We start from the raw sequence: 14,681 nt of genomic DNA, 5'->3' as shown, positions 1-14,681 counted from the left end.
TCACAAGGTGACAGAGCTACATGTCATCAGCATATTGATGGCATTTAGCTCCAAATCCCCTAATGACCGCCCCCATTGGCTTCATATAGATGTTATACAACATTGGGGACATGATGGTACCCTGCAGAACCCCATAGCTCAATTGCGAAGACGCTGAGGAATAATCACCCAATATTACTCTCTGAAATTGGCCCGATAGGTAGGACTGTAATGACTGTAACACAGTGACTCCAATGTCCATCCCATGGAGAGCTCCTGCTATTGGGCGGTATAGAAATGCAATCAATCAATCAATCAATCAATCGTAGTTGACGGTATCAAAAGCCAATGAGAGATTGAGGAGAATTCACAGGATTTCACACCGGCTGTCCCTCTCTTGATAAAGGTCATCCATCAGGGCGACCAAGTCTGATTCAGTCCTGTAAACATGTGGAAACCCGGACTAGAATGGGTCCAGATAATCAGTATCCTTCAAGAGTGCCAGCAGCTGTTCAGCCACGACCCTATCCAGTACCTTCTCTAAAAAGGGGGTATTTGCAACTGGGCAGTAGGTGTCTAATACCATTGGGTCCAGAGCGGGTGCGTAGTCACACTACGGCCTCCTTAAGGACAGTAGGATCCACCCCTTCCCAAAGAGAAGCATTTATCGCCCCCTAGACCCACCCAGTCATACCCCCTTGGCTAGTTTTCATTAGACAGGAGGGCCAGGGATCGAGACAGCACATTGCTGCAAGCACCTCGTCCACATCACCAGGCTGCAGGAACTAAAACTGAACCCACAGAATCGGGCAGATGGTGGTGTCAAACACCTCAATGGAAGCTCTGCTAACAACAGCATAAGGTTTATTTATTTAGTTTTATTCATTTATTTATTGCATTTTTATACCGCCCAATAGCTGAAGCTGCGGAGACAAGCGATTTAGTTCTTAAAGTGCTATGCAGAAAAGATCACAGTGGCTCTTCAATGGGGCCAGGGTCCCATTAGCAGGGGAGGGTGTTAACAGCCCACGGACCACCTGGAAGAGCTCTGCTGGACGGCTATTTGAGCCTCGGGTGATGTGTTCCAGACTTGGGCAGCATGGATGCGGCGAAGCTGTTTGGGAGGGAAGGCTGCTCTCTGAAGCCGCTCCTGGCGATGATCAGGATGTTCAGGGGTCTGGAAACAAAGCCCTATGAAGAGAGACTCAAAGAACAACCACCTGTCAGGGATGCTTTAGGGTGGATTCCTGCATTGCGCAGGGGGTTGGACTTGATGGCCTTGTGGGCCCCTTCCAACTCTACTATTCTATGATTCTATGATTCTATGAAATGGGCATGTTTAGCCTGGAGAAGAGAAGATTGAGGGGAGACATGAGAGCACTCTTCAAATACTTAAAAGGTTGTCACACAGAGGAGGGCCAGGATCTCTTCTCGATCCTCCGAGAGTGCAGGACACAGAATAACGGGCTCAAGTTACAGGAAGCCAGGTTCCAGCTGGACATCAGGAAAAACTTCCTGACTGTTAGAGCAGTACGACAATGGCATCAGTTACCTAGGGAGGTGGTGGGCTCTCCCACACTAGAGGCATTCAAGAGACAGCTGGACAACCCTCTGTCAGGGATGCTGTAGGGTGGATTCCTGCATTCAGTAGAGGGTTGGACTGGATGGCCTTGTAGACCCCTTCCAACTCTGCTATTCTATGATTCTATGATGCCCCCACCCCAGGGCTTTCCTAGGAGAAACTATAAATGCTGCCTCTTGCTCATCCAGGCAGCCCCAGGTGCGAGGGACTCTCCATGGAGGATGCAGCTGCCGGAAGGGCTCTCGCATCGACGCTGTGGCTGAGTGCTCAGTCCCGGGACTCTGATCTCCAGGTGAGCTGGCAAGACAGGGCTGGCGAGGTGGCGGGGAGAGAGGTGGGGGGCGGGAGAGGCAGCTGCTGCTGCGGGCAGCATTTGTGGGGAGCAGCAGGCGTCTTTCCCTGTCAGCAACAGCTCCCAGATGCGATTTTAACAGACACCTGCAGGGCGAATTCATGCAGTGATGGTTGAACTTCTGGGCAGGGCAGGCGTCACTCCGGGGCAGGTCATTGGGCCAGTTGCCCATCTGTGTTTGGGATCATTACAGTACCGTGCGTGACACAAGCCAGCTGTGTGTGTGTGGCGGCCAGAAGAGACGTGTGCCACCCAGTCCACATCCACAAAGCCCCCCCCCCCCCCGTGGACCTGCTAGGAAGCAGCGATGATGCCCCTCTTTATACCTGCAAGGGCTTCTCTTCCGTCAGAACGGATCCACCAGCGCCACGGTCAAAGGTAGAGCAGATTCAGCAAGGGCACAGCGCAAACAATGCCCAGGGCACATCTGCATCGGGGCATCTGCTGCCCACTCCTGACACCCCCTCCAGGCAGCCCCCGCAGCAACGGAATAGGGAAAGCGCCAGCCGGGAAGCTTCCGTGTTGCTCCTGAGGTGCAGGCAATGCCCCCGGCCCCCGGTGCCCTTTCCAGGCCAAGGTGTTCAGTGAGGGTTGCAGGAACGGGCAGCGGCAGCAGCAGCAGCAGCACGTTCTGGACTTTGCTGCACTGCCTCAGGGACCAGGGGACTTGATTCAGGCTTTCAATGGGGCCATCTCAGCAATTCACCTCAGCTCCAAAATGGCTCGCAGAGGGGCATCTCTTCATCAGAAAATGACACACAATGAATTGTGTGTGTGTGTGTGTGTGTGTGTGTGTGTGTGAGAGAGAGAGAGAGAGAGAGAGAGAGAGAGAGAGAGAGAGAAGTTTCTCCCTCTGTCATAATACTATTATTTGAATTCAGGAGAGAGGAATCATAGAATCATAGAACCATAGAATAGCAGTGTTGGAAGGGGCCTACAAGGCCATCGAGTCCAACCCCCTGCTCAATGCAGGAATCCACCCTAAAGCATCCCTGACAGATGGTTGTCCGGCTGCCACTTGAAGGCCTCTAGTGTGGGAGAGCCCACAACCTCCCTAGGTCATGGGTTCCATTGTCGTACTGCTCTAACAGTCAGGAAGTTTTTCCTGATGTCCAGCTGGAATCTGGCTTCCTTTAACTTGAGCCCGTTATTCCGTGTCCTGCACACTGGGAGGATCGAGAAGAGATCCTGGCCCTCCTCTGTGTGACAACCTTTGAAGGATTTGAAGAGTGCTCTCATGTCTCCCCTCAATCTTCTCTTCTCCAGGCTAAACCTGCCCAGTTCTTTCAGTCCCTCTTCATAGGGCTTTGTTTCCAGACCCCTGATCATCCTGGTTGCCCTCCTCTGAACACGCTCCAGCTTGTCTGCATCCTTCTTGAATTGTGGAGCCCAGAACTGGATGCAATACTCTAGAAAACAAGTCCTTCTTCATCTAGCGCATAGTTACCTCTTCAGAATTTGCTCCCACCAAACGTACTGATGGCCACCAATTTGTACGGCTTTCAAAGGGCGCTAGACATTCCATCCCTGGTGGAGAAGGCTGCGAATGACCACTAGTCCTGATGGCTATGTGCTGCCTCCGGTATCAGAAGCAGTATGCCCTTGTATACTAGTTGCTGGGGAACATGGGTGGAAGAGTGCTGTTGCACTCATGCTTTGCTGCTGTGTTTCCTGTGGGCACCTGGTTGGCTGCTCTGTGAACAAAAGGCTGGACAAGATGGACCCTTGCGCTCTGCTGACATTCTTCTGAGTGGTGAAGCCAAAGTTCACCAATGCAGGCGGGGAATGAGTGGCCCTTTGTGCTCCTCTCTGGGGAACCGCTGCAGAGGGAAGGGCTAAGATGTTTGGCATCCCAGCTGTGCTTCCCCCAGTCATAGCCACAACCTCGATCTTTGCCTGTAGCTGGGGAGTGGATGGGTCTCACTGGCCGCACAGGGCTGTGTGCTTCCCCTTACTGAGAAAGATACGAGGATGATCAGGGGTCTGGAAACAAAGCCCTATGAGGAGACACTGAAAGAACTGGGCATGTTTAGCCTGGAGAAGAGGAGATTGAGGGAAGACATGATAGCACTCTTTAAGGACTTAAAAGGTTGTCACACAGAGGAGGGCCAGGATCTCTTCTCGGTCCTCCCAGAGTGCAGGACACAGAATAATGGGCTCAAGTTACAGGAAGCCAGATTCCGGCTGGACAACAGCAAAAACTTCCTGACTGTTCGAGCAGTACGACAATGGAATCAGTTACCTAGGGAGGTTGTGGGCTCTCCCACACTAGAGGCCTTCAAGAGGCAGCTGGACAACCCTATGTTAGGGATGCTTGAAGGTGGATTCCTGCATGGAGCATAGGGTTGGACTCGATGGCCTTAGAGGCCCCTTCCAACTCTTACTATTCTATGATTCTATGATATGGTTTTGTCTTGGGAATAACAACCAGAAGCACAACTCTGACAACTCTAAATTCAACCTGCGCACTGTGCCTTGGCCCTCTTTGCCATCCTGCACTCCAGCGAAAAGGTGCATTTCTGCTCTGTGGAACTGCAAGAGCCCTTCCTGCTCTCTCTCCTGGTACTGCTCGGCCATCTCTAAGCCGACCTCTTTCCCCTTGCTCTCGCGCTTCCTGTTTGCTTCCCAGCTGCCACATAGTCCTCTTGTGGCTATCATGGGACAGTGTGCGTTTGTCAGGAACCATGCAGAAAAATGCTACCTTCTTTTTCTTCTTGGCAGGGACAAAGTGACCCACACTTGGGGCCAGTTACAGGAGAATGGCACGATCCAATGTCACCCATTTTCATTCCCCAACCTGCATCCTGCTGGGTATTCCTGGCCTGGAAACTCTGCATGCCTGGATCTCCATCCCTTTCTGTGCTGGGTACCTCATTGCTCTCCTGGGGAATTTCACCATCCTCGTCATTGTGAAGACGGAAGCCAGCCTCCACCAGCCCATGTTCTAGCGTCGCACTGGTCTAACTGTCAGGACGTTTTTTCCTGCTGTCCAGCCGGAATGTGGCTTCCTTTAACTTGAGCCCGTTATTCCGTGTCCTGCACTCTGGGAAGATCGAGAAGAGATCCTGGCCCTCCTCTGTGTGACAACCTTTGAAGTATTTGAAGAGTGCTATCATGTCTCCCCTCCATCTTCTCTTCTCCAGGCTAAACATGCCCAGTTCTTTCAGTCTCTCTTCATAGGGCTTTGTTTCTAGACCTCTGATCATCCTGGTTGCCCTCTTCTGAACACACTCCAGCTTGTCTGCGTCCTTCTTGAATTGTGGAGCCCAGAACTGGACGCAATACTCTAGATGAGGCCTAACCAGGGCCGAATAGAGAGGAACCAGTATCTCACGTGATTTGGAAGCTATACTTCTATTAATGCAGCCCAAAATAGCATTTGCCTTTCTTGCAGCCATTTCGCACTGTTGGCTCATATTCAGCTTGTGATCTACAACAATTCCAAGATCCTTCTCGTTTGTAGTATTGCTGAGCCAAGTGTCCCCCATCTTGTAACTGTGCATTTGGTTTCTATTCCCTAAATGTAGAACTTGGCATTTATCCCTATTAAATTTCATTCTGTTGTTTTCAGCCCAGTTTTATTGTACTAGATTTTTCTGCTTCATTTGTTAATATGAATTTTCTGCTTCATTTGTTAATAATGCTCCTTCTCTTGCTGGTGATGATTACTGGTTGTAGTTGTTTATTATGTTATAAAAATAAAGAAATGGTTTTATATAAGTGTTAATTCTTTTTTTAGTGTTTAGCATATTATTATAGTAGTTGTGTGCCTTTGGCACTCATTGGTTGGTATCATTTACTTTTTGTGAACCACCCAGAGAGCTTTGGTTTTGGGCAGTATAAAAATGTAATAAATAAATAAACGTGACCGAGGCCACGCCCCCTTGGGGGCTGGACATGTTGAGTTGGCTCCGCCTTGGGGTGGGCATGTTGGGGTGGCCACGCCTCCTGAGGGCGGCCATTTTGTCCTCTTTTTTGGTTTCCAAAATATGGTCACCCTATCCTGGAGCATTTATTTATTATTGATTGACTCCCTTTCCAGCCACCATTCAGCAAAAAGAGGGATGCAGAACTTCAGGCCTTGGGGGTTGGGTGGGATAGGAAATCCAGCCATCCTGAGGTCCAAATTCAGCCCTCTTGGGCTCCCCCTAGAGCTGACCCCGTTCACCAATTGTCTGGTGAATTCCTGGCTTATGTGACATTTCCCCCCATCCCCAAAGGTTGAGATGCCTCTCCTGAAGCTTAGCTAATGGCAGGGAGAGCTTTAAGCCAAAGTAGGCTGGTGTTTTGACCCTGTCCCCCTTTGCCCCCCGCAGGAATGTGGCCTCCAACAGCTCTTCTGAAACAGAACGGGGCTGAAATAGGTTGAATGCCACTGAGCTAAAGGCTTTCAAGGAAATTCAAATTATTATTATTATTATTGTCTCTTTCTCGCTCATGGTGGTTTTTCTAGATGGACGTGACGGGAATTGAATGACAATTGAACATATTTTAATTATGACTGCTTTCTGGATGGTGGTGTGGATGCATTTTGGGAGGCCCAATTTCTGAAGGTTTTCTGTATAGTTTTTTGATGTGATGCCAGTGACTGATGTGACTAATGGAATAATAATGACCATTTTGTGTTACCATAGTTCTTTGACTTCCATGGCCAGGGTGTATATTTTTCTCTCATTTCCTTTTCCTTTTCCACAACGTTTTTGTCATTTGTTATTGCTATGTCGATGAGGTATGTGTTTTTTTCTTTTATGTCTGGTTGGTTGCAAGTTATTGTTTTGTCAGTATGAATTGTTCTGTCCCAGTATATTTTATGATCTGCATTTTCCAAGATTGTTTCGGGTGAGTATGTATAGTATGGTGTAGGTTGTTTGATAAGGTTGAATTTGATGGCCAGTTGTTGGTGAATTATTTTTGCAGCTATATTGTGTCAATTCCTGCCAGAAGCTTAAATCCTCCTGCTACATGGTTTATTATTTCTTGGAATTGATGGCATTTCCTGCATAGGGCTGTTGTTACATTGTTATCTTTTACAATGTATTTTTGGTAGTTCTATATTGGTTACTATATTATTATTATTATTATTATTATTATTATTTATTTATTTATTTATTTATATAGCACCATCAATGTACATAGTGCTGTACAGAGTAAAACAGTAAATAGCGAGACCCTGCCGCATAGGCTTACATTCTAATAAAACCATAATAAAACAATAAGGAGGGGAAGAGAAAGCAGACAGGCACAGGGTAGGGTAAACAGGCACTGGGTAGGGTAAATACAAATACATCAACTATAAGTTGATGTATTTGGTTCTTGGTTGCTATAACTTGATCCTGTATAGCTATTAGGAATCCTTCCATTTCTGGAAATAGCTGGAATTATTATTTATTTATTTTATTTATTTATTTATTTATTACATTTTTATACCGCCCAATAGCCGAAGCTCTCTGGGCGGTTCACAAAAATTAAAATCATCATAAAACAACCAACAAGTTAAAAATACAAATACAAAATACAATATAAAAAGCACAACCAGGATAAAACCATGCAGCAAAATTGATATAAGGTTAAAATACAGAGTTAAAACAGTATAATTTAAATTTAAGTTAAAATTAAGTGTTAAAATACTGAGTGAATAAAAAGGTCTTCAGCTGGCGACGAAAGGAGTACAGTGTAGGCGCCAGGCGGACCTCTCTGGGGAGCTCATTCCACAACCGGGGTGCCACAGCGGAGAAAGCCCTCCTCCTAGTAGCCACCTGCCTCACTTCCTTTGGCAGGGGCTCACGGAGAAGGGCCCCTGTAGATGATCTTAAGGTCCGGGTAGGTACATATGGGAGGAGGCGTTCCTTCAAATAACCTGGCCCCAAACCGTTTAGGGCTTTAAATGTCAATACCAGCACTTTGAATCGGGCCCGGACCTGGACTGGCAGCCAATGAAGTTGTAAAAGGACTGGCGTAATGTGATCTCGCCAGCCAGTCCCTGTTAGTAAACGGGCTGCCCTGTTTTGTACCAGCTGAAGCTTCCGGACCGTTTTCAAAGGCAGCCCCACGTATAACGCATTGCAGTAATCCAAACGAGAGGTTATCAGAGCATGGATAACTGTAGCTAGGCTATCACTGTCCAGATAAGGGCGCAGTTGGTATATCAGCCTAAGCTGATAAAAGGTGCTCTTTGCCACTGAGTTCACCTGTGCCTCAAGTGACAGTTCTGGATCGAAGAGCACCCCCAAACTACGGACCCGATCCTTTAGGGAGAGTGCAACCCCGTCCAGGACAGGGCAAACATCACCTCGCCGGACAAATGAACCACCCGCTAACAGTACCTCCGTCTTGTCTGGATTGAGTCTCAGTTTGTTAGCCCTCATCCAGTCCATTACCGTGCCCAGGCACTGGTTCAGAACAGTCACTGCCTCACCTGGGTTTGATGAAAAGGAAAGGTAGAGCTGGGTGTCATCCGCATATTGATGACACCTCAGTCCACATCTCCGGATAACCTCCCCCAGCGGCTTCATGTATATGTTAAACAGCATAGGGGATAAAATAGAGCCCTGCGGAACCCCATGGCTTAGGAGCCACGGCACAGAGCAATAATCCCCCAGCACCACCTTCTGGAATCGGCCATCCAAGTAGGAGCGGAACCACTGCAACGCAGTACCTCCAACTCCCAGTTCAGACAACCTATCCAGAGGGATACCATGGTCAATGGTATCGAAGGCCGCTGAGAGGTCCAGGAGAACCAACAGGGTCGCACTCCCCCTGTCTCTCTCCCGACAGAGGTCATCCCACAGGGCGACCAAGGCAGTTTCTGTTCCAAAACCAGGCCTGAAACCCGATTGAAATGGATCTAGATAATCCGTTTCATTCAAGAGTGCCTGGAGTTGTCCTGCAACCACCCGCTCAAGCACCTTGCCCAGGAAAGGGATATTAGCCACCGGCCTGTAGTTGTTTACATCTTCCGGGTCCAGATTAGGCTTCTTCAGGAGTGGTCTAATTACCGCCTCTTTTAAAGAGGCCGGCACCACTCCCTCTCTCAAGGAGGCATTTACAACCTCCTGGACCCAGCCGGCGATCCCCTCCTTATTTGATGTAATGAGCCACGAGGGGCAAGGGTCAAGCACACAGGTGGTCGACCGGACTTGGCCAAGCACCTTGTCCACATCCTCGGGCCTCAATAACTGAAACTCATCCAATAAAACTGAGCCGGACGGCGCTCTGAACGCCTCTACTAGTGGTGCTGCATTAAGTGTGGTGTCCAATTCATGACGAATCTGAGCGACTTTATCTTCAAAGTGCCGTGCAAACTCGTCACAGCGTGCTACCGAGGGTTCAACTATCTCACGCCCTGGCCCAGAGTGTAACAGGCCACGAACCACTCGGAAAAGCTCCGCCGGACGACACCGAGAAGACGCAATGCTGGTGGAAAAGAACTGCCTCTTTGCCACCCTCACCGCCACAGAGTAGGCTCGATAGTGAGCTCTAGCCCGGGTTCGATCAGACCCAGCACGAGTTTTCCTCCACCTGCGTTCTAGCCGTCTCCCCTCTTGCTTCATCGCCCTCAGCTCAGATGTATACCAAGGAGCTGACCGGGCTCTGCTCAGAGGGAGAGGACGCTTGGGCGCGATCGTGTCAACCGCCCGAGTCATCTCTGCATTCCACAGAGCGACCTGGGCTTCGACAGGAGCACCGGCCATATCAGCAGGAAAATCCCCCAGAGCCCTCTGGAATCCATCGGAGTCCATTAGCCTCCGGGGGCGGACCATTTTAATAGGCCCCCCACCCTTGCAGAGGGGAAAGGCCGCCGAGAGTCTAAACCTCAGTAGGAAGTGATCCGACCATGACAAGGGGGTAGATGTTAGTTCCCCCACTTCCAGATCACCATCCTCCTGTCCAGTCGAGAAAACCAGATCAAGTGTGTGTCCCTTTGCATGTGTTGGGCCGATGACATGTTGAGACAGCCCCATGGTTGTCATGGCAGCCATGAAGTCCTGAGCCGCTCCGGATACAGCAGCCTCGGCATGGAAGTTGAGATCCCCCAGAACCACCATCCTGGGGGTCCTCAACACCAGGTCCGAGACAACCTCCGTCAGCTCAGGCAGGGAGACTGTTGGGCAGCGGGGTGGACGGTACACCAGCAGAATCCCTAATCTGTCTCGAGTACCCAACACACAGTACAAACACTCCAGACCAGCACTCGACTGAACAGGAAGCCTAGAGAGGGAGATTGTATTCCTATAGACCACGGCAACCCCCCCTCCCCGGCCCTCGAGTCTGTGCTGGTGCTGCACCGAGTACCCAGGAGGGCAGAGCTGGGTGAGAGCAACCCCACCCAGTTCACCCACCCAGGTTTCAGTGATGCATACCAGGTCAGGTCAATTATTATTATTATTATTATTATTATTATTATTATTATATTATTGTTTATTACATTTATATACCAGCCGATAGCTGAAGCTCTCTGGGCAGTTCACAAAGATTAAAAACAGTGAACATTAAAAACAAATATACAAAATTTAAAACCATAAAAAGCATAAAAACAGACAATATTCATTTAAAAACAACTGTTCTGGGGTCATTTAAGAAAAAGAAAAAAACTCAGCATGTGCTGTTAAATACCTGGGTGAAGAGAAAAGTCTTGACCTGGTACCGAAAAGATAACCATGTTGGCGCCAGGTGAGCACCAAAGAAGCATAGAGCAAAATACGTCTGACATAACGAACAGCAGTAAAACGGACACAAAATGAGCAACAGAAGAGCAATGAAGAACAGAAGCAGCAGAAAGAAAATAGCCCCTTACATGATGAAAGCCTTCCCCTGGTGCGGAAAGGGCAAGGGTGTCAGCACCAGCTGGCCAAGGACTTCCGGGGAGAGCGTCTGTCACAGGCCCCAACCGCAGCGAAGGGCCCCACTCTGGTCGCTGCCCAGCTCACGATGCAGCTGGCAGCAGCTGGTACGGGGCCTCTGACCCAGACGTGTATGAGGAGGCACACGCAGACACCCTGTGCAGAGCTACTGAAGGCCCTCTAGAAACATTCCATGATAATAATCTCGCAGACGCCCAATGCCAGAGGGGCTGTCAAATGCCGTATTCAAACAAGTGGGCAATGTGGATGATCAGGGGTCTGGAAACAAAGCCCTAGGAGGAGAGACTGAAAGAACTGGGCATGTTTAGCCTGGAGAAGAGAAGATGGAGGGGAGGCATGATAGCACTCTTCAAATACTCGAAAGGTTATCCCACAGAGGAGGGCCAGGATCTCTTCTCGATCCTCCCAGAGTGCAGGACACGGAATAATGGGCTCAAGTTACAGGAAGCCAGATTCCGGCTGGACATCAGGAAAAACTTCCTGACTGTTAGAGCAGTGCGACAGTGGAATCAGTTACCTAGGGAGGTTGTGGGCTCTCCCACACTAGAGGCATTTAAGAGGCAGCTGGACAACCATCTGTCAGGGATGCTTTGAGGTAGATTCCTGCATGGAGCAGGGGGTTGGCCTCGATGGCCTCATAGGCCCCTTCCAACTCTACTATTTTATGATTCTATGATTCTGTGTTTCAAGCACAGTTCTTTAGCAAGGGGGAGGGGGGAATCTATATCATCCACCCACAGAATCACTGTGACGAGGAACTTGGAGCGGAGTTTGTAGTGTAATTCTTGGCTTACAAACAAACAAACCCCCCCAGTGGTTGTGGTTATGAGTACATTTCCATGGCTAAATAAGGTCTCCCTGGATCAAACTTGCTCACTTGACTTGTTCAGTCAAACTTAGGAACTTTGATGAAGTCCTTTCGCTCTTATTTTATGATCAGCTGAACCAAAATGCAGCACCTTTGGAAGTGCAAATAGATCCAAATCACCTCTTAAAAAAACAATAGAACACAAAGTTTTAACGGGAAGAGCTTTTAGGTGTCCAAACACATTGCTCCCCGTCGTTCTTTTCCTGGCACCCCTTCCAGAAAAGGATGCGGAATGTTCCCACGCATGGGATGGATCAGAAACGACCTGGCAGGTAGCAGAACGGGGCCTGGATGTTCTGCGGCAACGGGAAGTGCATTCTTTAAAAGCCAGTTATTTATATTAAGTGCTCAAAATGAGGGATGGGGTTCACCCGGTGACCTTGCCCTGGCAAACTGACTTCCTGCACTGCTTTCAGGTTCGCTGTGACATCCGTACTGACGATGGAAAAGCAAACAAGACTGAAGATTCTTGCAAGCAGCTCTGCTCCTCTGCAGGGCACGGGAAGCCGGGATGAGTTCCCCTGTGTAAGAGCGTGATACGAGTGTGGACACAAAGGAAGAGCTGAATGGCAGCATTTTAGGTTATGAATTGCAGGCTTACGAAGACGGTTTCTGGGGAGAAGGCTGATTTTTTATTTTTTATTTTTTTGAATTTGAAAATGCTGACATTATTGTGACATTGGTACTGCCTGTACCAATTGCCAATAATAATAATAATAATAATAATAATAATAATAATAATAATAATAATAATAATTTATTTATTTCTTACCTGCCTCTCCCTCTGGATCAAGGCAGGGTACAACACAAATATAAAACACCATCTCTCTCTCTCTCTCTCTCTCTCTTCACGAAGGGCGGCATGGAGAGACGAAAACTGCAAGGGACTTTATTCACAAAATGATCACATTCCAAAAAGGCAGGAACACCTGAGACCATAAGTCCTTTCTATACATCTTATTTTGTTAAAAGTAACAGAAAATTTTAGTTGCAGAATAACCCCATTCATGCACATTTCAAGATCTTATCATCAGCTGTATGAGAAAGGGCTATTTAAGGGCACCCAAAGGGAGACCTGGCCTCTGACCATCCTGACAGAAGCAGGGAGTTTAGGCTAGCAGACTGTCTAGCCACCTTTCAGCTCTATGGAACAAGGAAAGGCGAGAGAGAGAGAACGAGAGAGAGAGAGAGAACGAGAACGAGAACTCAGGAGACACAGATGGGTCTGTTATTTTGCACAATAATTTCTGTAGCGTTTATCATGTACATTGCACTGCACAACCCTTCTCTTGTTCACCCTCACGAGAACTTTTGAGGTAGTCCACTAAGAAACCCATTTATAGATATGGAACTAATACTGGAAAGACCCAATGGGTCCACTGAAGATCCACCTCTGGGGATTGTAGAGGCATCCCAGAAGGGGTTTTAGGGTCCATGGGAGAGGAAATGGTGGCCAGAGACCCAGAGGTGGGTGTTGGAATGTCAGCACCAGGGTTAGCTGGCATCGCAAAGCCCCCACCCCACCCCCGAGTACAGCCTCGGGAGGGGGAACAGGGGGAGCTTCAGCCTCCGGCAACAAGAGACATGGCCCCCAGGAGCAAGGGCACCAGCAACTACTAAGAGGGACTTGTAGAGGCAGGGACATGGTGGAGAGCTCCGTTGAATCTCATGTGTCCAGTAGGCCTTAGAAGCTTGCCTGAGCACACCTGCCCCTGATATGCTGTGAGTGGAATAACTCCTAGATAACCCTCAAAGGAAAAAACACACACAGGCTCACTGAGGGTCTCTCTTCCTTCCGACCCTTATTATCTTTAATGCTCGTTTCCGTATTTCTTTTGTCCTAGCCCCATAGACAATGGGGTTGAGCACGGGGGGCACCAGGAGGTAGATGTTGCTCATAGTCACTTGAACCAGTGGATTCAGGCCCTTCCCATACCTGTGCACCACAGAGAGCCCAATCAGGGGCACGTAGAAGGCCAGGACCACACACACGTGGGCCACACAAGTCCCAGAGGCCCTGAGGCGCTCCTCCCTTGACTGCAGCTGTAGGACGCTCTTGAGGATCATCATGTAGGACACGAAGATGAGCAGGGAGTCCAGGCCCATCACCAGGAGGATGGCCGTCAGCCCATATGCAATGTTGGGCATTTTGCTGCCCAACATGTGGTTCATCACATCTTGGTGGAGGCAGTAGGAATGGGTGAGGATGGTGGACTTGCAGCAGGACAGGCGGTGGATAAGCAAGGGCAGCGGGAGGAAGAAGGCGACTCCTCTCACCACGGCCACCAAGCCCACCTTTGCCATAACGGAGTTGGTGAGGATGGTGGAGTGATTCAGAGGATGGCATATGGCCACATACCGATCCACGGCCATGGCCAGGAGGATGGTGGACTCGACGCCTGAAAGGGAGTGGATGAAGAACATCTGGACCAGGCAGGCCCTGTAGCCGATCTCTTTGGCATCGAACCACAGAAGGGAGAGCATCTTGGGCATGGTAGAAGTGGAGATTGCCAGGTCCACAGCTGCCAGCATGCAGAGGAAGAAGTACATGGGTGTGTGGAGGGTGGGCTCAGTTTTAACTACAAATACTATGGTGCAGTTGCCCACAATGGCTACAAGGTACATGGCGCATAGGGGGAAGCCCAGCCAGAAATGAGTCGCTTCCAGGTCAGGCAGACCTACCAAGGTGAATGAGGGGGTGCCGTAGGGGGTTCCATTCGTGGATGCCATGGCGGCCTGGATCCTCTGTGGGCTGCTGAAAGGGAAGGAGAGGAAAGATTCATGATGTCAGAGTCAAGGGGACCTCTGTAGGCTGTCATGGTAAACCATGAAATGCCTGAGAACTTAAACTGGTACACTGGCTGCCAGTTCCTTTCCAGGCAAAATATAAAGTGCTGGTTCTGACCTTCCAAGCCTTACATGGTCTAGGTCCAAGGCACCTTAGGGAGCGCCTCCTGCCCTGCGTTCCAGCCTGCCCCTCAAGGTCCTTCGGGGGTCATGTGACGTGACTGCCAAGTGCGCGATGGGCAGTCTCACGCC

General features: G+C 49.3%; 1 protein-coding gene across 1 annotated transcript; it reads right to left on the bottom strand.

Moving 5' to 3' along the window:
• Window positions 1-13,415: 13,415 nt before the first annotated feature.
• Window positions 13,416-14,372, bottom strand: LOC134399707 (olfactory receptor 51E2-like). Its single transcript, XM_063127793.1, has one exon. It carries the CDS (start codon window positions 14,370-14,372, stop codon window positions 13,416-13,418), a length of 957 nt encoding a protein of 318 aa, XP_062983863.1.
• Between the last annotated feature and the right edge of the window lie 309 nt (window positions 14,373-14,681).

This window comes from Elgaria multicarinata, chromosome 5 (assembly GCF_023053635.1).
Source record: "Elgaria multicarinata webbii isolate HBS135686 ecotype San Diego chromosome 5, rElgMul1.1.pri, whole genome shotgun sequence".
NCBI classification, from domain to species: Eukaryota; Metazoa; Chordata; class Lepidosauria; order Squamata; family Anguidae; genus Elgaria; species Elgaria multicarinata.
This window is presented reverse-complemented; position numbering and strand designations above follow the sequence as displayed.